This window comes from Ambystoma mexicanum, chromosome 1p (assembly GCF_040938575.1).
Source record: "Ambystoma mexicanum isolate Mex_15411 chromosome 1p, UKY_AmexF1_1, whole genome shotgun sequence".
Classification (NCBI taxonomy): domain Eukaryota; kingdom Metazoa; phylum Chordata; class Amphibia; order Caudata; family Ambystomatidae; genus Ambystoma; species Ambystoma mexicanum.
In genome coordinates, this window is record NC_090921.1 from 268,108,816 (window position 1) to 268,136,044 (window position 27,229).

General features: G+C 45.7%; 1 protein-coding gene across 1 annotated transcript in view; it reads right to left on the reverse strand.

Annotated features, from left to right (window-relative positions):
• The window catches only part of PELP1 (proline, glutamate and leucine rich protein 1), a 1,000,849-nt gene that overhangs the window by 803,040 nt on the left and 170,580 nt on the right, over nucleotides 1–27,229 (reverse strand). Inside the window, exon 7 of the mRNA XM_069646587.1 lies at nucleotides 20,785–20,935. Within this exon, the coding sequence (XP_069502688.1) occupies nucleotides 20,785–20,935 (151 nt within the window). The remainder of the gene's footprint in view (nucleotides 1–20,784; nucleotides 20,936–27,229) is intronic.

The following is a 27,229-nucleotide window of genomic DNA, read 5'->3' on the forward strand; positions in this document are numbered from 1 at the left end:
AGCGAAAGGAACCTCCCCTCCATTGCTGTCCCCTAGGACGAAAAGGCGGAGGTTGGCGAACTGCAGCACCCAACGATTTCGCTGCAGCTTTGGAGGTCTGCAACCTCTCAAGGCTCTCGTCAGCCTTGCTGCCAAAAAGGTGTTCACCGTCAAAAGGCATGTTGAGGAGCCGGGACTGCACATCAGGAGCGAACCCAGACTTAAGCAACCACGCAAACCTGCGCATTACGGTGCTCGCCGCCATGGACCGGCTGACACAATCCGCCAAGTCCAAACCCGACTGAACGGCCTCACACATAGCATCCTTGCCATCCTGAACCATACCATCCCATTCGTCCCCTTCGGGAATATGATCAGCTGCTAATGCAACACAGTTCCACAGAGTGTGTGTGAAACGAGACAAGGTACATATGGAGTTGGCCGCCTGAAGCGCCATACCCCCCAAAGAAAACACTTTCTTTGCCCAGCCGTCAAAACGTTTGTCGTCCCTATCCGGAGGGATGGTAGGATACGACGCCTGCTTTGCTTGGGCCGTAGCCGCCTGCACCACCAAACTCCCCGGGTGGGGTGCCTAGACAAGTAGCAGGGGTCGCTACTGGCTGGACGGTATTTTCGCGACAAAGACTTGCCCACTGCCAGAGACTCTCTGGAGAAGTCCAAGCCGCCGCCACCCTTCTCTGCAGAGCCATATGAAAAGGTAAAACCGGGTCAGTGGTTGGACCGAGATCAAGGATGTCCGTGAGATGTCCGTGAGATCATCCTGAACGAACTCCCCTGGGGGAGCTGACCAACCCAAGTACTCGGTAACCCGAGACATAAGGCGCCGATATGACGAATCCGCATGAGTGCCAGGCTCCGGCCGACAAAACTCCACCTCCGGAGAGGTGTCCAGTACACTGGCATCATGCAGTGACTGCCTCAGGTCATCAAACGGACTATGTCCCGAGATAAGGTCATCTGGAACCGGAACCGGAACCAGGCCGCCATCAGAGCCTTCATCGCCGTCTGAAATTACTCCAGGCGGGGAGAGGAAGACCTCTGCAGACCAAAGCAGTGCCGGACCGTAGCCATAGCCTTTTTAGGGGCAAACCCCGAGCCACGGGGCCCCTCCGACACCATCGCCTCGAAAGGCGTCCAGGGCGCCGAACGAGTCGGCGTCGACAGAAAAGGTGTCAACTTTCGAGCGAATTGGCGTCGACGTCAGCTGCAACGCCTCCAGCATCAGCGGCGTCACAGTCCTCGAAGCATGAGCTCCGAGCGTGTCTCTCGACAACCTGGGCGCCAACGGCGTCGACGACTCCCTCGAAGACAGAACCTCGAGAGAAATCGTCGACGACCTCGGCGCCACAGTCGTCGACCTCTTCTTCAAAGACGGCACAGGATCACGCGGTCTTGAGCGCGTCGAGGACCGGGACCTGAAACGGGCATAGCGAGAACGGCTACCCTTGTCCGAGCGGGACCTCTCCCGCGAGCCCGAAGGCATATGGGCAGTGTCTCTCGACCGGTGCCGACCGACCCCACTCGGAGGCGCAGACGGACCGGTGCCCTGCGATTCCAGAATCGCTAGCATCTGCTTCCCGAAGGAAGCCCATTCCTCCGGTGTCACTTGCATGGAGGGATAAGCGATCCGCCGACGGGCGGAGTCCTCGGAAGAGGACGGGGAAGGCGACCTATGCCGGCGCTTCCTGGAATGCCTAGAAGAGGCTGAGGAGTGGCGAGACCGACTCCTGGAAGGAGACCCACTGGACTTCCTATGACGACGCGGAGTCTCACCCCTCGAGTCATCGGTCGAAAGCCCCGCAGACCTCGACTTCCGGGGCTTAGACACCCGGCCTACCGACAGCTTTTTCTTGCGTTCCCGCAAGGCCTTCGCAGTGAGCGACTGGCAGTCGACACAGTCGTCCGTATCGTGGGCCTCCCCGAGGCACCAGAGGCAGGCGTCGTGCTAGTCTGTGACCGACATCTTGGACCCACAGTCCCTGCAGTTCTTGAAGCCCGGACGCGGGGTTGAAGACGAGAAAGACATCGCCACGAACAGGTCTTAACAACAAACCGAACAGGTTCAACAAACCAAGAATAGAAAACAGCAACTCCAACGAGTCGAGGCGTACCGAGATTCACAAAGCGAACACGTTCACGGAAAAAACAGAACTATAACTGAGGCTCTGGGCGTCGTGCATCCTACTTATCACATCGGGTGACGTCGGCCGTCAGAGGAGGTCCTCGGGGACGGCGCATCGACGTCATCGACGCAGGAGCCAAAGATTCTCCGAAGCAGCACAGCTGTGGACATTACCTGTCAGATATGGAATACGTCGGAGGACCCCAATACCCCCAAAAATGTACTTATTGGATTGATAGGGCAGTGATGGTAGCAATTAAATTAATTCTCAGAATTTGGAAAAAGAAGAAAAAGCCTAATGTCGAGGAGTGGTTAACGAAGTTGCATATTCTATCACAGTATGATAAGGTTTCATTGGAAAATAAAGATAAAGGTGAGGAATACATAAAGTTATGGGGCCCATTTTTGGCTCTTTATGATTGATGTGACAGTGGAGCTGATCTGGTGGAAATGTCATCTGAGGAGGAAAGGGGGATAAGGCAGAGGTGATGGTGTTTTTTTTTTTCTCTTCGCCCCACTTGTGTTGTCTCTTGTGTTGTTCTGTGTATATTTGTCAGTTTGCTGTTATGTTTCGCAGGATAAAGCTATGATGACAGATTGAAGATGTATGATGTTTATATTGTTCTGTAAATTAAGTTGCGACGCTTTACTGAGAGACATTGTTTACTTTATTGGTAGTTGTTGTTTATTGCAAACTTAAGAAAGTGTTTAAAAAAAAAATAAAAAAAAATAAAAAGACTAAAGGAGTAAGCAGTAAACCCAATTGGTAGCAGCTTGTACCACCCAGATTTACCCGGTAGCTGTGGCTGAGCAGTCAGACTTCTCTCAAGAAGAGTAGGGCAGTATACAGAGGATACACAATAGGGCCAAAAACACAGTAGAGCAAACAAACACTGACCAGAGCTTGTTATCAAAAGTATATAATTATTTAACACACTTTAGAAAATACACTAGCACTATTAATCAAAGTAAGTTCAAAACACAATCAGAAAAGTATACACACCTCCCTTAAGAATTATTAGACAAGTCTAAGTCAAAACACCACTTTTTGTCAAAACAGAGGTGAGTGCGTAACTTAGATGGCACTCCAACAATTAAGTAAAAAGGAGAGAAAAAGGCAGGTCATGTAAATAAAACAGTTCCCAACAGTTAAGAGACAAAAACAAGTTAAAGAAGGCAGAGTCTACTGTAGAGCCAAAGTTCATAGGCCAGGCCCACTTTAAATGGAGCAAGGTGAAATGTGCCCAAGATCACACAGTTGAGAAATGCATTCAAGTCTTTGTGAAAATGTTCAAAAGATGCTGGGTTGATTCAGAAGGTAAAGTTAAAAAGTCTGGGGGCCAAGTTAAGGGTCACCTTTAGCAAACCCAAGAAAGGGAGGCCAGGTGGAACACAGTACCTTTAAAACTTGAGGGCGCTCCAGCGGTGGCATTTGTTCCTGGCAGCGGGTGCAGTTCGTGGTTTCGACCAGGGGAAGAGGATCTCGTTGAGAAGGAAACTTGGAGTCGTTGCACTGCCCAAGGAAGAAACCAGCCACAGAGTTCGTTGGTTAAAAGGTGCGTTCCTGGTATTCGCGGTCACAGTGGTGAAGCTTGGCTATCCGGCCGGCGGGCTGCTTGACACGGGCGATTCGACCAAGAGACGTCCTGGAAGGCGAAATGACGAACTGGTTGATCCCACCAGCTCAGAGAAAGAAGACTCTTTCAGCATAAGATCTTCTCTTGTCACTGGGAAAGAGGTGAGATTGTTGCAGCAGGGCTCCACCGGTGGTGTCGTCGTTGCAGATGGCTCAGCTTCTCCACTCTTCAGATTTCTTAGGTCCTGTGGTGACTTCTCAAGTTCCAGTCCTTAAAGCCCTGCTTTTATGCAGGCCGGGCGGCTCACCACAGGCCAATCAGAACAGAGTGCGACGAGTTGCTAAGGCAATGCAGTCCAGGGTGCCAATTCCCCCACCCACGCATCCTGTGGAACCCAGACAGAGTGGCACCAGTTGGAGGGCTTCTGTGGAGAAGCCCGCCAAAAAAGTGGAACGAAGGGCCCGACCTTGGTTGGAGTTACAGAGATGGACACAAACGCCATTTTAGAAAAGAGTTCTGGTAAAAAGACCCAAACAGTGATTTAATATTAAATAAATAAACCGGCGGTATCTTTAATATTGCACCAAAAAGTAGTGTGTTTAAAATCAATGGGAAAATCCCATAGGATGGAATATTTTGCGTGGTAACCACTGCCATCAGCCAGAAACCCGACAAGGGGGGGGATTGGAGAGTGCCCCCTTGGAAACAGACCCAGGGGCAAACGAATTAACCCCTTCCAGTACTTCCACAATATGATGGTTTGTACTGGTTCTGTTCACAATTTTGGACTAGTAAAGTCAATGGTGACTTTACATGCCCTGGGAGACAGTAGTCAGTCCCAGGGTATGGAGTCTATACTGGGGGTCACTATGACACCCCTGTGTTACTGCACTGAGGGTGCCGTGTAACACACACTAAAAACAGATGATACCCTATGGAGTAAAAGACCCCATAAGCATATAAAAAGTCAAAGACATATCTTAAATCATGCCTAAGAGTGGTATAAGAGAGTCTCACTCTTAGCAGGAGAAAAAAAACAAACCCCAAAAATCCAGCAAAGCTGCTGGTGGACTCACTAAGCTTGGGAAATTAGCCTTATAAGAGAATTCTCCCCAACACTTGTTGATAAACCCAGGTGAAAGAAAATCTTAGATCAAGACTTGATTCTGACTTGTGAAGAGTGGGGAACATACCAGTCATAGAAAAGACATACGTCTTGAGGCAAAACAAGGGGATCTCTGTTGATCCATCTGAAGCAATGCCCTGATAGCTGATTCAGAGAAACCTTTATGAGAGTCCGATTCAACTTGACATTAACAGGGGATGTTTTATTCACCAGAGGGCAGCAGGAAAGTGCAAACTGTTTCTATCAAGCCTCTCCTGAAATCTTAATACATCCGATTACTTGCCCATCAATGCAAAACATTAGGGACACATTTTAGTCTATTTGTATACAAATCGATGTTTTTAAAAATGGTGAAAACCTTTGGTGTTATATCTTACAAGGTAGACCTATCTCTATTAGAGTTGAGCAGTTTTTGAAAAGAATTAATTTAACTTGAACTGCTCAAAATGTGTTTTAAGAACGTAGTTGGTGATTAAATGGTGTACTATAAAAACATTTTAATTTAACTATTTTGTATGTTTATAATGTGCTGAAGTTATATGATTAATGTGATTTTTTTAATGGTGCGTATAAGATTTGTAATAAACCATGTACAATAAAGAACATTTAAAAAGAAGATTATTTCCCCATGGCCTTTTACTTAAATAGGAGTTTCTTTTGACTGTTTCGCAGACAGGTGGGCACACTCTTAAGGACTGGTTTAACTTTTCACATCTGGAAGAGGTGGGCATCAGTCAGCAAGGGGGTGTTGGTGTCCCTCCACAGCCTGGTCTCCCCTTCTCAGTATTGGGACTGGTCTGCTGTATTTTCCACTGAAGACGACAATGGTCTAACACCAGATAGGTCTCTCTTACAGTGCCCTGTTAGTGGTCCATAAAATGGGTCCATTCTTCTGTTGCTTCTTCTTTCTCTCCATCAATAAGTGAGCGTGTGAGTATCCAGTATCTATGTGTTTGAACTTTTATATAACAGAAACCACACCTCTTAAGGCGTGTATCATGTCTCTAAACTAATTGGTCAGTGCATGTGATTGGACAGTGTCCTAAAAGTGACATCACACTAAACCAACCCATCCATAGTTATTGGGCATATTAATGAGGAGGGCAGTCTGACTGGAGTACCTTACAACCCCAGTTCCCCTATCATTAGATGGAATTAAACATGTGCAACTTTCTATAACACCATATCCCACATGTGATCTATGTAAGAGTGCAGAAGTACAAGTCTGATAAAATGGTGGCATGGTGATTGGCAAAGACTTTTATTGTTTTAGAAAAGTAAAGAAAAGAATACCCATCTAGCACTATTTCTAAGAGGGGTTTCCCTGCCTCCACTAAAATTAAGGAGTCCGTCAGAAGAGTCCAACATCCTGTGTCAAACACCAATTTCCAACCCTTACACTTACAACTAAACTAAAAGCAGTTTGCAGTCTTCTTGTTTCTTCTGGACAGGTACAGTTCCATGTATCAAAGACACTGGCTCCTGGTGGAATGGATCCCTCCCCCTCAGCTTCCTATCCTTTTCCAAAGGTTAATGCAAAGTTCCAAACGAGCAAAGGTTCTCTGGCTCAGAATGAAAATAAATGTTCAAATACAAATCCACGTTAACCAGAGAATGGCTTCCTTCTGTTGGCTTTTCACGATGTTCACAAACAAATCGGGGGGGGGGGCGACTCCTTTCCCCTGGCGTGGCTCAGGTTTTTCTTAATCATAGCCAACCTGGTTCACTACCCTGCCAGATACTTCGACTATGAAGAATGACAATCGCTCTTCCTTTTATGAGTGGGAATCCCAGACGCGCCTTCCTTGCAGGTCTCGTCTTCTCCATACACTGTTCACTATCTTGCCAAGTACTATTGTACGACCCAAGATATGCCGAAGTCTATCTCTGACAAGATCCCATACCCTGTATTCTCAGGTTCCTTCACCCTTCTGGGCTTTCCACCACCTCCACAGGCCCCTGTGCCTTCCTAGCAATGGGTGTACCTTTTTTGGTGTCCGCGAACATCCTGGGTATTCGTTGGTGCCTGTTATCAGTCGTGGGGCTTCCCAGACTATAGAGTCTGCTTTTGTTCTGCAGCAGCTCCACAGTGCCAAGCTTCTGGACAGCACAGTTTTCCCTGCTCGCACTCTAGTCCTCAGGAACGCCACTCTCAGGGTTTGTCAAGTGGTCCTCCCAGACTGGACGGCTCTGGACCTTCCCGCTCTCTGTTCTCGGAGTCCAAGTCTCCGCTTCATTCTTGAACCGTTCTTGCTCTCACGGCAGCTCTAACTTTTGCAGTTCTTCCCTTTTTGTATTCTCTGCATGATTGTATTGAATGGAATGTGTACCTTGGTTCCACGGTACGGTCCTCATTCCACCACAATACTTCATCGACCCTTTCTCGATAGGAGTACTCTACTGGGTTAGGTGGATTCCTCCTCGTCTCAGTATGTTCTACAAGGATGGGGTTTCCTGTTCTACAAAAACATAAGGCGGTGTCAGGAATCACAGAGGTCTGTAGGGCATAAGGGAGGTTGGAGCGAAGGGTGTATATACTTTGTCCTCCATGGATCAGATTGCTCTAACTCCAGTGAATTCAATGATGCGAGCCTGATCTGATGTCAGCATAACATGGGATGTGTGTGCTACACATTTGTCTTGTACGCACTGATGATTGGTACACACACACACACACTTTCTATTTTAAGCTCAGAATAAAGGTCACTCCTGCACGGACGCTAGGAAATCAAAATCACTAGCATGCGTCTGTTTCTGATATATATATGACAATGCATTACTTACCGTAAAAGCATTTCTGATGGTTGTATCTGCTTAGATTCACATGCTGTGCATAGGTCCGACATCCAGTGGTCACTGCGGAGTATTGCATTTTGTTTTTCGTAGTCGAAAAGGGGACGTCGACAAGGCGTGTCTGTAACACTATCCCTATAGTGACGTGCGTTGTACCCACAATCCCTCACGCGTCGAGGTCCCTCTGTTTGTATTTTTCTGTCCTGAGGGAGCCTTCTATACGTGGGTGAGTACAGAAAAGAGAGAAATATAGGAAAGGATGTCTATGTTCCTTCCATCCGAGCGGGGAGGAAGGGTGGGCGCATGTGAATCTAAGCAGATACAACCATCAGAAATGCTTTTACGGTAAGTAATGCATTGTCTTCTGATGTTTGTTAATCTGCTTAGAATCACATGCTGTGCATAGACTAGCGAGCAGTACCCGGAGTTGGCGGTCGGTTATGAGAAGGAACAGTAGAGAAAAGATGTCTTAATACTGCCTGTCCCACCTGGGAGTCAGATCTAGAGTGTGCATCTAGACAGTAGTGTTTTGTAAAGGTGTGCACAGAACTCCAGGTAGCCGCTTTGCAGATGGACTCAAGGGGAACATTTGCAATGAATGCTATGGAAGCCCCAGTGCCTCGAGTGGAATGTGCTCTTGGCTTGAAGGGTAGTTCTCTCTTAGCAAGAGTGTAACAGAGAGTGATGCATTGTACAATCCATCTAGATATAGTGGACTTAGAGACTGCATCTCCTTCTCTTCCTGCTGCCACCGAGACAAAGAACTGATTAGTCTTTCTCAGTGTTCTGGTTCTTTCCATGTAGAACATGACAGCTCTGCGTACATCTAGTGTATGCAGACTTTTTTCTCCCAAGCTGGAAGGGTTTTGAAAGAACGTTGGTAGTTCTATAGATTGGTTTACATGAAATTTCGAGATGAATTTTGGTGCAAACCTTGGGTGCGTGCGAAGAACCACCTTATCCTTGTGAACTGTTACGAAGGGATCTAGTACAGAAAGAGCCTGTAGTTCACTTACTCTCCTAATGGAGGTGATAGCTATTAGGAAAGCAGTCTTAAGAGTGAGGTTTTTAAGAGTTGCCTTGTGCATGGGTTCGAAAGGAGTGCCCATGAGTCTAGAAAGTACCACGTTTAAGTCCCATCCGGGAGCTGGGTTAGCTATCGGGGGGTGTATTCTCTTTACCCCTTCCATAAAGGCCTTGATAACTGGTATCTTCCACCACGACACTTTAAGTTGGGAAGTGGTGTATGCAGAAAGTGCCGCTAGGTGGACTTTAATGGAATTAAACACTAGACCTGAATCCAGTAAATGGGTCAAGTACAGAACAATGTTAGTGGCAGAGCAGTCAACCGGGTTGATGTTCTTACTTCTACACCAGATGACAAATCTTTTCCACTTCCTAGAATAGCAGTGGCGAGTATTAGGTTTTCTGGCTTCCCTGAGGATGTCCATACATCTTTGAGGGAGATGTAAATGTCCAAATTCTATGATCTCGGGAGCCAGGCTGCTAAGTTCATGGTCTGAGGGCATGGATGCAGTGTCCTGCCCTTGTCTTGTGACAGCATGTTGTACGGGCAGGGAAGTTTCATTGGGGGAGATAGGGACATCTCCATCAAGTGAGCGAACCATGGCTGCCGGGCCCACATTGGGGCCACTAGTATCATGGTAACCTGCTCTTGGTGCATCTTGTGCACCACTTTGTTGAGGAGGGGAGTCGGGGGAAAGGCGTAAACAAATTTCCCTGACCATTGCATCGACAGACCGTTCCCCTTGGACTGGTTTTGGGGGTACCTGGAGGCGTAACTTTGGCATTGTGAGTTCTCCAGGGTTGCGAACAGGTCTATTTCCGGGAAACCCCATTGCGTGAAGACGTCTAAGACGATGTCTTCGTGCAATTGCCATTCGTACTCTTTGGGCAGGGGAAAGTCTCTGCTGAGTTTGTCTGCTAGCAGATTGAGTTCCCCTGGTACATGTTGTGATAGTAGGAACATGTGTTTGAGAGCCCACTTCCATATATTCTGGGACAGCTTGGACAGTCCTGGAGAGTGAGTGCCCCCTTGCTTGTTGAGGTAGTACATGGCTGTGGTGCTGTCTGTGAGGACCATCACTGTCTTTCCTTGTAAGTGTTCCTGAAAGGCTTTCAGCGCTTTGAACACCGCTAGTAGTTCCAGCAGGTTTATATGCTTGGATGCTCAACTCGGAGTCCACACTCCGTGAGAAGTCTGATGGGATAGGTGAGCCCCCCATCCTGTAAGGGATGCGTCTGATTAGAGTGGCTTCCACTGCGGGTGTGGCAAAAGTCTTCCCTAATAACAGGTTTTCCTTTGTCCACCACCGTAGCGAAACCACCACTAGATCGTCCCATCGTCCCATTGTCCACTGGCCTGACACCACTGGCTGTAAAGCCACTCTTGCATTGGGCGCATGCGCAAGCGCGCGTGAGGTACCAAATAAATACATGACGCCATCATCCCTAGCAAGCGCACTGCTTTGCGTACCGTCACCTCTAGACCCGCCACATAACAGGGGATCTGAAACAGCATGTTTTGGACCCTCTCGTTGGAGGGGAAGACAAGGCCGTCCCTTGTTCGAATTAGAGCCCCTAGGAATTGTTTGATTTGGCTGGGGTCTAAGCTGGACTTCTTTTCGTTGATGGAGAAGCCCAGTTGGGACAAAAGGTCTACGGTCTTTTGGGTATTGGAGAAGCATGTTTCGTAAGAATCCCCTGTTATTAGCCAGTCGTCGAGGTAAGGGTATACCGGGATGGATAACCTGCGCAGGTGGGCCGCTGCCACTGCCAGTACCTTCGTGAATACCCTTGGTGCAGATGCTATCCCGAAGGGTAGTACTCTGAACTGGTAGTGTTTGTTCTCTATCTTGAACCGGAGGTATTTTCTGTGCGCTGGCAACATTAAAATATGAAAGTATGCATCTTTCATGTCTAGTGTTGTCATGTAATCCCCCTGTGATAACAGTGGGATTACTTCCTGCAAGGTCACCATACGAAACCTTTGGGGTTTGACAAACTTGTTCGCTGGACGCAGATCTAATACAGGGCGCATGGTTAAATCCTTTTTGGGTACAAGGAAGTACACTAAATAAATACCTTCTGTTACCTGAGATAGGGGGACCGCCTCTATAGCTTCTTTTTCCAGTAGCTCTTCTACTTCTTGAAGAAGAATAGTGAGGTGTTCCGGTGTCATGCGTCGGTTCCGTGGGGGTCTGTATTTCGGGGAACCGTTGAATTCGATGCAGTATCCGTGGGCTATGGTGGATAATACCCAGCGGTCTGACGTTATTCCCTCCCATGCTGAAAGGAACGATGTTAGCCGGCCCCCGACCAGTGATGCATGGGAGGGGACCCGAATCTTCGGGTCATTTGTTGGTATTGGGCGTGGGGCCTTTGGGACTGGAGCCGCGCCCTCTTCCCTTGCCACGATGTTGGCCTCTTTGACTGAACTGGGTGCTTTGGTTAGAGGGCCAGTTGGTAGCAGAGTAAAATTGCTGTTGGCTTTGCTGCTGGCGTTGGCCACGAAAGGAGCGTCTATTGCCATAGCTGCGTCTGTTAGGTGGCCTAGAAATTTGGTCAAGAGTCTTGATGGTATCAAACTCCTTCTTCGCATGTTCTAGGGCCTCATCAACTGCTTTTCCAAACAGATGTGTTTGTTCTATGGGTTTATTTATCAGGGAAGCCTGTGTTTCCGGCTTAAAACCCGAATTGCGCAACCAGACATGGCGTTTGAGAAGTATTCCCTGAACCAGGGAACGGCCAGCTGTCTCTGCGGCATCTAAGGAGTTCTTTACGATGCCCTGGTTTACAAGAGTTCCCTTTGATATTATAGCTAGCAGGCGTGAACGCAGCGGTTCTGGTGCGTCCTCTGCTTCGCTGCGCAGCTTGCTCCACTGTGCATCTGCGTAGCTAGCTAGTAGGGAATTGTTATTTGCAATCCTGGTTGAGAAGGCGGCGGAGGTCGTGATTCTCTTCCCAAGTGCATAGAGCTTCTTGCCCTCTTTGTCAGGTGGTGCCTCACTAGTAGATAGTGGTACCCCCGCTCTTTTTCTTGTATTAGTCACTACAAGGGAGTCCGGAATAGAATGTCCCCTGATGTACAAAGGGTCAGAGGACGAAGGGCTGAAGAGCTTTTCTATCCGAGGGTTGACCCCTCTGACTAAGGCCGGATTGGAAAGGGAAGGAGTTATTCTTCTCCTTATAGAAGCCAGGAGCGGAATAGACTGACTGACCGGGGCTTTTTCTTTAATAACTCTTTCTACAAAGTCTATGCCCGGAAGAGTCTCCCCTGTGTCTATTTCAAAATGCGCTCTTGCCTTGCGCAACAGTGCATTAAGTGAAGGTTGGTCATCTATGGGGGAGGTGTTTCCAATAGGTGAGTCCTTGGGAGGAGAAGGCTGAAAGACATCAGGGTCTGAGTGCACTGATGGGGATTGCCAAGGCTGCACTGATGGGGAGTGCCAGGGCTGTGAAGTAGCTGTATCCTCTTCAAAAGCTCCTGCACTAGTGTAAGGGTCTTCTTCAAACCTCTCTTCCTCATGTTCTTCCTCTCCACCCAAACACTCCTCATCTTCCTGGAGGTATTGCTCCTCTTCAGTGAGGTCATATGCGTCTGTAGAAGGGGGAAACAGCCTAGGAATCTTGACCCTAGGGTCATCCTGGGTCCATTCTCTTGGTCTTTTGGGTGTGGGTGGGTTTTGGCTACCCAAAAACCTTTCCATTTTTTCCATACAAGAATGGAGTCTTTCAAGGGTCTCATGGGGAACCCCTGAATAGTCTACAGGGGGGAAATCAGTGTTTTCACCTTCAAAACGCTTAGAACGCTCCCACAACGTCGACGAAAGGTTTCCGTCGCCCTCAGAAAAGCCCTCCGGTAGTTCAGAAGTGCCCTTAGATGAAGGGGGCAGTTCCTGGCTACTTTTGTGCTTTTTCGGCGTTTCTATATCTTTTGGTGCGGTATTCGACGTCTGTTTCGTCGTCCGCTTACGTTTGTCTTCGGAAACAATTCTCGCCAGGCTCTCGACAACGAGTTCGTCAGTAGAGGGTTCTGGAGTCGACGTTGCCTGCGTTATGCGTTGTTTCTCGACGGCCGCTCTATGGAGCGTTACGTCGGATGTTTTTGAGGTAGCGCCCGTGTTAGATGAAAGCCCAATCGCTGGTCGCGGCTGCGTTTGCGGGTGGGGCTTGAGACCCTTACGGTCTGAGGTAGACGCCGGAGTGCCCTGCGTCCCCTTCGGCGCTGATGGATCCTTCGTCCTCGACGAAGAAGAGCCGTGGGTTGTGTGCTTAGGCCTATGGGGTCTGTGTGCGTCCTTGTCGCCGGGGTGTTCATCCCCATAAGCAGGGCGTGAGCCGAGCCCGTCGGGGACGGGGACGGACGTCGAGGAGCGCGAGCGCTCCTTTTGGGGGTTAATGACTTCCGTAACGGACGTCGAGTTATCACCCTCCTCGTCACTTTCTGTAACAGCGGCGGCGGGTGAGGAAACTGACTTCCACATAGCGTAGTCCGCCCACCTCTTAACTTTCCGTTCTTTAAGAGTTCTTGGTTTCAAGAGCTTACAGGCCGCGCAGCTGTCCTCTTTATGATCGAGGGGCAAGCAACGATTACAGAGCTTGTGTTTGTCCTTCCAAGTGTATTTGCCCCTACAGCGTGGGCAAAACTTAAAAGGTGTCCTCTCCATAGCTGAGGCAATAAAAACTGGTGATAACAACCCCAAGGGAAAGATAGGGGAGAAAGAAAGACATTCTCGACGAGAAGATAAAAGTTCAAACCCCCACTCTCCCTACTGTATGTTGGCCGGCGAGGCCTGGCCACGTGTTCGGCAGCGCCGAAGGATCTCCTCCGTCTCTTCCCCTCCGTCGAAAACTTGCTCGGCAGAGAAACAGCTTCACAGCTAACGTCGAGGGGAGGGATCTTTAACAATAAGTATATATAAAGGACCGAGGTCCGTAGTAAGTGTTTAGCAATGTCTCTCTAGGAGCTCTGCGTAAGGCGACCATAAGCTGGGCGGAAAAAAACAATCTGAGGGACCTCGACGCGTGAGGGATTGTGGGTACAACGCACGTCACTATAGGGATAGTGTTACAGACACGCCTTGTCGACGTCCCCTTTTCGACTACGAAAAACAAAATGCAATACTCCGCAGTGACCACTGGATGTCGGACCTATGCACAGCATGTGATTCTAAGCAGATTAACAAACATCAGATATATATATATATATATATATACACATATATATATATATATAAAAATTGCTTTCTATTCAGCTGATGGGGCTTTTCAAGATGAATGTTTTTTTTTTTATTAAGTCTCTACGCTGCTTCCATTTAGAATTTACCAGCAAAAAACAGAATCCCAAAGTAACCTTATGGAAGCATTTCTTTCCATGGACCAACATAAACTAGCAACACCAATTTCTCTGCCCTGATGCAGAACATCTGGTGTGCGTTCATTCTAGCTTAGAGTTGAGAAACGTAGAACTCCTGTGAATGCTGTTGCCTATAGCAAATGTTTTGTATTTAAGCCGGCAGGGCCATTTAGGACTTTTCTTGCTGTGTTGCTATGGGTTGGGAGGGGGGACGGACGGATTACATTTAGCAATTCAGGCCTAGTTTCTTTCATGTTGGTTTCATTCACAATTACAGACATTAAAGTCACATTTTCTTTTCCCTTTGCTTTCACAGGTCTACCACAAAGAACACCATCATACATTGTATTTGCTTATCAAACTTCTATCAACGGTCCACATTTTAAGCATTTGTAGGCTTCAGAATACAGATTCATAATCCTGAAAAGGAAAATAGAAACAAACACCAGTAAAGCTTAGATTAGATTTTGGATCTTTATGAAAGGCTGTGCTTTTCATCTCAGAGTGGACGATTTTCTTTTTTCATTTTAATACATTTACTAGATTCTTCCATGTAACAATTCCTTTTGTACCTTTCCAAATATGTTTAACATCTGCTTTTATTTTAGATGAGCTGGAAACATTGCACATTTCCTCAAGTGTGTTTTTCGGATGCTGTGCACAAGCAGCGCACATTTTCCTTTAAACTGCTTGTCTTCTTTTCATATTTTTCTTCAGTATATATTTCCCTACATGACAGTGCTGCTTCCCTCACATAGAAAAAGGTCATGATGCACCTTTTTCTATGTGAGGGGAGCTTGATTTGTTGAGTGAAGCCCATGCTAGGCATGTTGCTTGTGATGGGAGTGTGGATTGCATAGCCATATGTTGCTCCTATTATATTTGCGTATAGCTTGCATCACTGAGGACAATCATTTACCTGTCCAATGCAGAGGAGCTTACACTTCTCCAGCACATTGTTACTGTGTTATGCAAGTGGAATTTGCACTGCTGTGGCCCATGGCTTAATTGTTTTATGAGTGGTATATTTGCACTGTCGAGACCCATGATGTTCCTGTTTTAAGGGAGGAAAGCATGATTTATTGACTTCCATGGCATAGCTTTTCAACATCAGGATGAAGTTTGCAATCTTGCACCTGATATTGTACCTGTTGTATGAGAGGGGAGCTTACACTATGGAGATACATCCTTATTTGCTCTATGGATGGGAATCGTCTGCACATGCTTTACCTTGCACTAATCCAAGTGTTCTACAGGAAGAAACGTGCATTGATATTGCCCCAATTCTCCTTTGCATTTTGTGTGCGAGAAGCCTACATAGCTACTACTCCTCACGCGTACTTACCAGTTTCTGTGTGAGCAAACTATGAAGTAGATTGTGACGCAGTTGTACCTTTTGTTTTTCAAGGGAAGCTCACCTCGTCAGAGCGCATCTATTCCATTTGTAATATGGTGCTTGTGCTACTTCAAACTTCAACCTTGTGTTTATTTTAGTAACAACAAACATTGCTGTTCTGTCACTGCACATGATTTCAAGAGTTAACGTTTTGCACTCTGGCTGGATGCCACATGCGTTTTACCCTTGTGAAGGAAAAAAAGAATGTTTACTCACTTGAAACGTCATTTACTCTACAAGTATAAAAACGGAGTAATACTGGCACTTCCAAATTTTATCTAGAGCACTGCGCAGAAAGGATATCTGGGTACAAAACAAAGATTCCACATACAGTTACACTAATTGTCTTTAACATGGGAAATTACCATTCATGTCAGTATACAGTGTGAAGGCAATAAGAAGTAGACACAGACAACTGTAGTAAAGTTTTGGGTATAAACCTATTCAACAATGAAAAGGTTGGCTGAAGGTCTAACTTGTCCTATGCCAAGGTGGGATTTCCCAACCTAAATACAACCAAGGATGGCCTTTGTTTGGAAGTCCAAAGTAAATGTCGGTCTGTGTCCAAAGCCTATGCTTGCCCACACATCTATCTGTATACAATGTGCAAGGATGTCAGCGTCGAAAGAATAAGTGTTCAAATAAAAGTTCAAAGCTTCTTCCAGCTCTTGCTTTACCAAGTACTCTCTTCTCCAATGTTCAACATGGTTCACAATGAAAAGGGGTTCCCTTCCCTAAATTTCAAGTCTTTCACTTTCTTCCAAACACAAACTCCCTGGTTACGTCCCAGCTCTTCTGCTTAGGTTACCTTTCACCAATTTCACAAGCTTATATTTCTTTGGTTTTAATTCATATAACAGTTCCTTTAGTTCCAATCACAAGCTTCCATGCAAGAGTTCCAAGTGACTTTACCATAGGTAGGTGTACTCTTGTCTAGGCACAGTTGTCCGACCAGACGGTCCACCCATTACATGTCACGCAAACACCACATCTTATTTGCCTCTTTTCCTCCGTAGGCACGTTACCACTTTTTTAGCTCTACAGTTGCATTTGGTTTACTTTCACACAGCCCTACAGATAAGTGGATTTATCAGCCACTTTTACTCCTTAAAAATAGGCAAATACTCACAGAAAATAAAAGGGGGGAGTAAAAATACTCAACAAAAAATGGGAGACACGCGACCTTGTGACCCCGATTTCACTATCATAGTTCCATGGATATGTTTGGGCCAGCAGTGCACTTAGTACCACAGGAAGACACTCCTAGTATTACTGCATGTTCGGAAGAAGTCAAAACATGCATCTTTTAATGTGCATGCATAACTGGGTGCAGACAAATAATGATTCCGAAAACATTTCCATTTCCGAGTTAAAACATTTTTATTCGCTTTTAAAATACTTGCATTGGAAATTGGGCTTACATTTTTACTCCCTAAAATAAAAATCATTCTCCCAACCTTAAAAAAAAAAAATAGTAAGCAAAATACTCCCACTTCAAAATCTTATCTGGAGCACTGCTTTCACTTCACATTCACTTGATGTTTTGCCCTTTCTTATGCCACCATTCACTTGATGTAGTTTCATATGCTATTTTGACTCTTGCCAATGCTTGTTCTCGCGAATTACACAGTTCATTTATATATCTTGTGCTTCCACAAAACTGCTTCCATTCAGAACTCTATTAAACAATACTCATTTCAATTCAGGTCGATATTCAAAAGTGCTTTCTTTCATTCAAATCCGTTCTCATTACATTTTCCACAGGTCTGACCTGCTCGCCTGCCACTCCGGCATACCCCTTCTTAGGTTGACTCACCTGTTGGTGCGTACGGTGCTCCAATGCCGCTTCCTGCAACCCTGAGCTCCCTCTGTACAGCTCCTCTCTTGGTCTCCTCAGCGGTTCTATGTGGCTTTGCGCCGGCCCCCAATGCTTTTTCTACAGTCAGGGCCTCAATTGGAAGCTTTAACTGGTCACGTCGGCTTCCTTTCCACACACCGCTGCAGGCCTACAGCTTCTTTCAGTCTCACTTCCAGCAGCATACACACTGCATCGACCAGAGGTTCTCAAGGCCTCCGTCTGCCACGGCGCCTTCCAGGAGAGGTCTGCGCGCCAACAGCAGTCTGCAGCACTGGTTCCACATTTCCACCGTTGTTCTTCCTGCTTTCAAACTTCCCACCAGGCCGTTTGGTCCAAAGAGGACTAGACCGCTGTTAGGGAGAATTTGCATAAATGTGCAAGTTCCTTTACCTTAGAGACCCCCAGCAACTTTGCTGGGTTTTCGAGGACTTGATTTTTTTTACCTGGAGAGAGTGACCGTTTTTTCCCACTCTCTCATGTATTTTGATGTGTGTTTACTCTAGTGTTCTTTGATTATGGAGTTTTAGATGACTCCACGGGCATTATCTTTTCATGTGCGTCACACAGCACCCTCAGTGCAGTGACACAGGGAAGCCTTTTGGGCTGTCCCAAGGTTTAGATACCTTCTCTGGGATAAACTGTTTCCCAGAGAAAGTAAAGTTAAAATGACTTTACTAGTCTTTTTAAATTCCTAAACCCAGCACACACTATCTTCCAATAGAGGGCTGGAGGGCTTACCTACTATCCCCTGTGTCTAGAAGCAGTCAGATGCTATCCTTTCCTATCGGAATGGCTGGTGGCAGTGGTTTTACAACAAACTACCATGATTTTTTCCGACCGCAAACACCAGTAGCTAAAAATCGCGGGAGCCAAGTTTTTTAAGATGGTGCCTGAGCCCCCTCTGTAAAAACAGGTCCCGGTCCTCTTTTTTCATCGTTTCTTTTTGGAAAAGTCCTTCTAGGGTTTGTCTATGCGCGCCAAACCAGGTTTGGTCCCTTTATTCCTATGCCTTTGGCTTGCTTCAGGACTGAAGACCACATCTGGCGCCTAAGTGTCTGGGGTGGGCTGGAAGTGAGGGAGGTGCCGAAACTCCCTGTGCTTAGTCTCCTAGGAGACTAAAATGCACTCTGGCGTGATTGGCTGGCTGACGGTCCGGCAAGGACAGCCACCCTGGGTGAGTGGCAGGTAGGCTGGAATGAATGGGAGGAAACTGGATAAAAGGCAAGTCTCTTGGCTTGGAAGGCAGAGTCGACCACTGGAAAGAAAGAACCCAAGACGAGTTGGAAGAGGACGGCTGCTGCAACTGCTGGACCGTTGGTTTGCCGGGTGAAGCCCTGCGGCAGGTCAGAATCGCCAAGCTCATCTCGACAAAGAAGCCCTTCAAGGACGACTTCTCCATTTGAGCTGGTGGGACCAATCAACTCGTAAGCCACCTGGACACCATTCGCTGAGCTGGTTGCATTTTCCCCAGAGTGCTGCAGGAAACCGAATAACCAGGGCGAAGGACACCAGTTTTTGTGCTTTACTACAGCTACTGGAATCCAAGATTTGCCAGTTTACCAGCTTTGTGACCTGTGCAGTGCAGGAGTCCCCCGACATCCTCCCTCTTGTCCCCACGACTGAGGCTCAGGAACAGCGAGATCTGCAGGAACTGCCAGGAACCGAAGTCTTCAGCTGCATATTTTTCTTCAATATAAGGTACTGTGAAAACCCGACCGAGAGAACTTACCTCTCACTGCAAAAATGCGTGAAACCCGATATATGAATTTTTCTTCTATGAACTAATTCTGAGGACCGTGGCAAAGACTTTTCCGTTTAACTACCAGAACCATTTTTACCTATACAAGACTCTAGCCCGAAGACTTTGGCCTACCTATTGCATTGAATCAACTCTGGTGAACTCAAACTATTTGCACTGTTTAAGAGTAACTAGTTTTTGTTTTATTAACTTATGCTTTTTTGCTCCTCCTTCAAAGTAGTTTAAATGTCGCAGAACCAGATAGTGTGAAGTACTGTAGTATATTTTTGTGTGATATTGATTGCCTCCTTTTAGTGAATGTTTTCTAACTGACTGTGTAACAAATTAATAAGTGTTTTACCAATAAATCTTGAGTATAAGTGTCTATCTGAATACTTGTGATTGTAGACCTCTGTGTAACATCCTTACAGCTCACATTCCCTCTTGAGATAAGCCTGGCTGCTCAGCTCGCTACCAAATATTGTGTGCTCCAGATTTATACCAAAGGTAGTTTTTGCTTACACATGTAGCCATAGTAGTGTGTAGGGGTCCCAGAAGATACTGCATGCAAACTTTGCCTAACAACCGCTCACTACCGGCTTGGGAGTTCCACATTGCTTTTGCTGGCCTTCTCCTTGTCCCAGGACCAAATTGGTGTTTGTCCGTGTGTGTATTAATAAAGAGGATGTATTGCTCAGGTTTGTCCCTTACTCGTCACAGTACCAAAATGGTGTGTGTAAGTGTGTGTTTGGCTGGGCATATTGGTAAGGGACTGGCAATAACCTACAAAGGCCTGGGGGATGGCGTACTCGTGAAAGGGAATTGGGGGAATACCGTGTCTAACCCAAGGGTGCCTCACCTCCACTCCCCAAGTCTCTGTGCACCAGGTAATCCCCCCTTACATATCCACAAGCTCCTGAGAGGAAAATATTTTGGGTAAAGTGAGTATGCACTCAGATTCCTCACAACAGGCATAGCTCATATCAGAGAAATCCTAATATAAACAACCTGCTAGGAAAACTTATGCCTACCACAATTGGACAGTCAAATTACTATAATTTTTGACTACCAGCCTAATTAGGAAGGGAAGGTTCTTTTAACTGCAAACCCTCACACACAGCCTCAAAGGTCATTCCAAAAAAATAAAACTACTTATGAGGAAATACAAATTAAGACTGGCAACAAGACAAACGGCTGTTCCATGGGCACAGAAACACAAGGTATAGAAAACATGCATGTACAAACAAAAAGGCATCCGTTTTGCAAAGAGTGGATTTGTCTGTAATAGCTTTTAAAAAGGGAAAATATGCAAAGTTCAGGGAGGTGCTTGAGGCTATAGGTATATGTTGCTGGACAAACTTAACCCAGCAACAAGCTAGATTAATACATTGTGTCAAATATTACTAATTTACCAAACCTTTCTCTTAGTATCGAAAGAAAAAAATAAACATCACAAATCATATCAAAGTGTAGCCATATCAGACACAGAAGGCTGCACTGCACAAGCCCCGTCTATGTGAGGGGGATAGGTCAGGGGCAACACGTTAGTCTTGGAAGCAAGACAACGCACCGCAAAACAGGTTCCAATCCTGAGCCGCGCTTAGAAACCAATCTCTGGTATTAAGCGCGTTATAAATAAACAATTATACAATTATACAGTTATGGTTAGCAAATTCAGAAGTGCAGAAACATACAAGCGGATAACCACTGGAGTAGGGTGGTGGAATAATGTAGTCACCAGAGGAATGAACATTATGAGAGAAAAAAAACGGAAACAAAGGTGTAAAATCCCTACCTGTCTCAGCACCTTCATAAAAATCACCAACAATGTTATGAAGTGTTGCCAGGAGTGTGTGTAGCTGATGTTCCCAGCATTCAGTGTATTTCACTCCTTGTGAGAAGCCTGAACCCAGCGAAGGGAGAAGAGTGTAGCATTCACAGGCCAGCTGAAGGGAGAAAAGCACAACATCACAGCAGTGAAATAATGAGGGAGAATAGAGGGAGACCCGCTCACAAAAACGATACCAGGAGTTGCTACAGCACACAACTGGACAAGTTATGTAGATGCTAGTAAGGCCCATCAGTGTTTGAGCACTGATCCATTAGCTCATGCACCTGATCATACATAAATATGCATTAGCATTGAATCTTCATGCACCCATGAACGTCCACTTTTAGCCCACTAATGTGCCACATTTCTACTGTTGCGTAAGAACTGAGTTTCCTCTAAATCACAAGCAACTCTAAAGGTAAGCGGCTCTTAGGAGACCCTCATAGCCTCAAAAGATGCCATAACTAAGGTGCCCTCTATCCTGCTGTGTCAGTAACTTAACTCCACAGTTCTACAGATGCTGGTTGGTATCAATGATGCGCTCAGTGGTGTTCAGTGTTGTAAAATACAGAAGTCATGCAACACTACTGTTTTGCATTTTGTTTTTCTTCTTAATACAATTGGTGTGTTTGGTTAATAGAGACCAACTATAGTACTGTGAAAAACTATGCCTTAAAGCTAGGCCAATCACTCACAGGTAAGAGTTATTGAGCAGCAAAGCTTGCCACTTTGGAGAAGGTGGATACTGCTGCAAGGCAGACCTCAAACACAAACAATACCAAATAAAATGCATTGCTCACAGTACTAAATTATATACTCCATGAAGACATACATTACTTAGCTTAATTTTATTTCTGGTGCTTGTACCTGCTTAGAGTCGAATGCTATGCATATCGACCAACATCTAATGGTAATCGCAGAAAAGGGAGACCAACTTGGGCGTGTCTATCCCTACAGTGACATGTAGTGTACCTACAATCCCTCATGCATCGAGATCCCGATTGGTTGTTTTTATTCTATTTATTGTTATTTTTTTCTGAGTTTTATTCATTTATCATTTTCAATCCATCAAATAAAAGCAGTATACAACAGTGTTGACAAAATATAATACAAGTTAAAAACAAAGAAAGTAATGCAAGTAATCCAATGAGAGTTCTTGCAAAAGCAGAACATAGCAAACAAATCAAAACATCTCATTGTTGTAATACAGAATATCTCAACCGCACTTTACACACTTGTCCCTGAACACAATACACAACACAAGAAAAGACAGGATAAACATGAGCAAAAACTAGGTGCAAAAAGGGACGAGGGTGAGCCAAGCCAGCAGATCCTTAAACATACACACATACACACATAAAATTCCATAACAGCAACAATTTAAGCGTACAAGTCACTGAAAATACTTCCCCAATTAATTGATATTCTTCAATTTTTTTAACATATGAAACTTTTTCCCTAATAGCCAATAGAAACATACTCTGAACCCAGTCCTTAAGTTGGGGTTTCCCATTAGATTTCCATTCCCTCAAAATCTGTTTCTTAGCCAGTAATAATGCTGATAACTTCAAACCATTTGGCAATAAGCCCAGAACACAGAATAGTGGGGTACGTGGCAGTACTGAATGGGTTACAAACTCCATTCAGGAGATCAATTGTTCCCAGTATTGAGATACTTGCCCACAAGACGAACAAATATGGGTATTGGTTCCAATTTTCTTTTTGCAGTTCCAGCAAATATGAGATTGGGAAAGTTTACATACTTTCATCCTCGACGGCGACCAATACAGACAGGTGTCTGTGTAGAACCTAAATCCAGGTCCAGTTAAAATTTCTTCAGGCTTTTACATATTATCAATCAGTTGGAAACCAATATCTGCACATGCATTTCAGACTCCCAAAGTTTTCGCTCTGGACGTTCCAAGGGCACTTTAGAGGTGACAGAGTAGGTGGAAGACCACAGATGCAGAGAGAGGGCATTTCTTCGACATGACATAGGCCAGGATGGTCATGGATGTTGGCATTTAATGGCGAGAAAGCGGATGTGAAAATTCCTTGTAGCACTATATACAATGATCTTTCAGAATTACATAATTTATATTTAAATTTCAAGTAGCCAGTGATATTCTCTAGAACATGTTTCAGCTTCCAAATACCTGCATGCAGCCACGTGCGCCAATTCAGCATCTTATTGTCAACCGTAAATGCTGGATTCTTCCAAATACAGGACTCCAGAGATAGGATTTTTGACTCAGTTATGCAATTCACACATTTCCATTCAGAAACCATAGGTCTTACTGTAGGAAAAGGTTTGTCACGACTGAGTCGATAATCCATTGTAAGAAGACAAAAGCGTATAGGTGACAGACTCCTTTTCCATGCCTACTCACATAGGGGCTGACTTGGTGTAGATTCCTCAAGGAGAAAGCAGTGTGCCATTTCCTCACATCTGGAAAACCAAAGACCCCTTCCTCCACTGAGTGCAAAAGATTGACATTGGAATTGTTGGGTGAACTCCAATCCCCCATAAAAAGTCTCCAAATACCTTCTTAATTTCTCCCAAAAAAGACTGCGAAAGAGGAAGAGGCAACACACTGAAAAGATATCAAATCTTAGGAAGCATTGTCCTCTTAATCATGCCAATTTTCCCCCATATTGTAAGGTTCATTCAAGACCATCTTTTACAGTCTAAAATCATGTCCCTGCATTTAAGACAAATGTTATTTTCTAGCATAGGAGTGCTATCCTTGATACATGAATGCCCAAATGGCATTAATGTATGTAGCCCATCGGAACTCATTTCCAGGAACACAACTTTTGTTACACATTAGAACATTAGAGTTATTGGAAAAATTTCAGTCTTATATATTTTCATTTTAAAGTTCGATTGGTTACCAAAACGATGAAATAGTTCCAATGCATTCTGAAAGGAGTACTCTGGATTTGAAAGAAACAGGAGGAGATCATCTGAATATAATAGCACTTTAGAGACATAAGTGCCAAATTTAATACCTTGGATTTGTCATTTAATCTAAGTGCTGCCACTAAAGGTTCTATAAATATATTAAACAAAAGAAGAGATAAAAGCATAACATCCACATTAAGCAGAGCGATAGGCCTATAATTTGTGCACTTTGTGCCATCCCTTCCTGATTTAGGGATTAAACCGATTAAAGCCATTTGAATGGACTCCGGTAGGAGACCCCCGCTCCACAATTGCCAAACAGACATCTAACAAAATAGGGTAGAGTAGGTCACTGAATTCATGGAAAAACTCAACCAGGAACCAGTCAGGCCCAGGACTTTTATTCTTTGGGGTATTCTTAATTGCCATTAACAGTTCTTCAATAGGCTTTGCATCTAAGGATTCAATTTATTGTCCTGCAATACTGGCAAATTCATTCCTTGTATAAACTCATTTTTCAGTTTCTGTGCCCGATTCCTCAGCCCTATACAATTCCTCATAAAAGGTCCTGAAGGTTTCCATAATGTCCTCCTTTTTTGTCAACACTGCATTATCATCTGTGACAATGGACATAATATTCACTCTCTCCTAATTTATTAAGATTGTCTGCCAATAACTATCCCGCTTTCTCCCCATGCTCTCAGTAAAACTGCCTTATATAAAATAATCCTCTTTCAGCTTTTTCAGTCAACCATCTAATTGCTGCCTTGCTCTTAGTACTATCTCCCTTTGATCATCTGAGGCGTTTTCAGAGTAATCTTTCTGCCTCCCTTAGGGCACTCACTACATACTCTTCTTCATAGACAAGAGAAGAAAGGCTAAGTATCTTCCCTTTGATGGTGGCCTCTAGCGCTTCCCAAAAACAAAAATATCCTCCATTGAGTTTTTATTTTCATTTATGTAATTAGTAAGTTCATCTCTAATGGATTCTCCAAATGAGATGTCGGGAAGCAACCTAGTATTGAATCTCCAACCAATATTTTAATCTTATTCACTAAGGAACAAGGCATTCGAAAGTCTGCATGATCAGAAATGGCTATACTACCAATAGAAGAGTCCAGTATATTAGGCAATAGTGTCTTAGAAACCAAAATAAAGTAAATCCAAGAGGAGGGGTCGTGCGGATTGGAATAAAAACTAAACTGCTTTGTGCTAGGATTCAACAGCCACCATAGATCAACCAAGTCCCATGCCTGCAGCAAATCTTTAAGTTCCTGAAGCGGCAATGAGGGAGCCTAAGGAAAACGCACAAGTGAGTACAGAAGGATAGAAAGGTGTAAGATGTCCATGTTCATTCAACTCCAAGGAGGGGAGGAAGGGTAGGCGCATGTGAATCAAAGCAGTTACAAGCACCAGAAGAACAAGTTACTCTCTTACCTGGTAATGTTCTTTCGATGGGATGGTCCGACGACGTATTCCATATCAATGACATGTAATCACCACAGCTGTGCTGCTTTGGAAAATCTTTGGCATCTGCGTCCTGCGTCGGTGACGTCGATACGCCACCCTCGAGGACCTCCTCCGACAGCCGACGTCACTGGATGTTATAAGTAGGACGCACAACGCCCATAGCCTCAGTTGCAGTTTTATCCCAGAACGTGTGGCACCAGTATTCTGCCAGTCTGACACACAAAGCCTTGCGGAAACGTAAGCTGCAATCGCATAAGAAATGCAGTAGCGGGGAAGGCAGGGAGGGAGGGAGCGATATGGAATACGTCGTTGGACCATCCCATCGAAAGAAGATTACTAGGTAAGAGTAACTTGTTCTTCGAGGGGTTGGGTCTTCTGACGTATTCCATATTTATGACAGACTCCCAAAGCACTACCAACGTAAGGAGGTGGGAAAAGAATTTAGAAAACAGAAATTTAGAATGCCCAAATTGCGGAGTAAAGGGCCGCCTTGCCAAAGGCCAGATCCTGCCCACGGATGGAATCAAGGGAGTAGTGACGTACATAAGTATGGAGAAGCCCAGGTGGCTGCATCACAGATGTTACGAATAGGAACACCGCTCTGTAGGGCAGTAGAGGCAGCCATACCCCTGGTAGAATGGGCCCGCAAGCCAACAGGTGGGTCCTTACCCGTCAAGCGTTAACATTCAGAAATAGCCAGAATAATCCAGCGAGACAGTGTTTCCTCACAGCTTGTCCCAAACACTTTCCAGCGTAACCAATGAAGAGTTGATCATCCACTCTGACCCGGGACATGCTTGAAATATAAAAGCTTAACGTTCTCCTAGGATCAAGCCTATGGAGCCTCTCCTCCTCCTCGCCAGGATGTGGAGGAGGATAAAACGCCGGAAGAACAACCTTCTGGCCTAAATGAAATTCCGACACCACCTTCAGAAGAAAGGAAGGACGAACTCCAAGGACAACCCTGTCCTTATGAAACACAGTGAAGGGTGGCTTAACTGAAAGTGCCTGTAACTCACTCACTCTGCGAGCGGAAGTGACCGCAACCAAAAATACAGTTTTAAGAGTTAACAGTCTCAAAGGGCATAAATGCAAAGGCTCAAACGGAGCACCCATCAGAAACTTGAGAACAAGGTTCAAATCCCAACCGGGCACCTGGAAAGGTGACGGACGGAACACATTAGTGAGCCATTTCAGAAACTGAGAAATTAAAGAAATTTTGAAATAGGAACAGACAAGCTCTTAAATATGGACAGCGCCGCCAGGTAACCTTTAACGGTACCCACTTGCAAGCCCCTGTGGGCCAAAGAAAGCAAAAAAGACAGAACCATGGGAATGTCACATGCAAAAGGATCCACATTCTTAACCCTGCACCAGTCGCAGAACTTATGGCAACGGTACAGGGACTATGTTGTGGCCCGTCTGGCCGAGAGCAACACCTCCATCATGTCTTCAGGGAGGTCCCAATCCTTACACCTCAACCTTTCAGAAACAAAGCGTGAAGGTTGAGGGATCTGACCTCTGGATGGAGAACCTGACCCCCCCCCCTCCCGTGAGAGCAGATCGTCTCGGTAGGGAAGACGACGTGGAGGGCAGATGGACAAGTCGAGAAGGTCCGGGTACCACGTCCTCCAGGCCCACGCCGGAGCATTGAGGATCATCCGGGAACCGAACCTCTGTAACCTCCGCAGTACTTGCGGGATGACGGGGACTGGAGGAAACACGTACAGCAGTGGGAATGACCACTCCACCACAAACGCGTTTCCTATGGCTCCTTTTGGAGAACATTCGCGCGAGCAGAACCTTTCGCACTTCCGGTTGACACTGGAGGCGAAGAGATCCACTTGAGCGGTCCCCCAAAGGGCGAAGATCTCCAGGAGAATCTCCTGAGCCAACTCACACTCGTGAGAGATCGCGCTCTGCCTGCTCAGAGCGTCCGTCGTCTCGTTTTCGTCTCCGGCCAGATGAACTGCCGAGATCGAAACCTCCTGCTGGATTGCCCAGAACCAGAGCTGCATCGCCTCCCTGCACAGA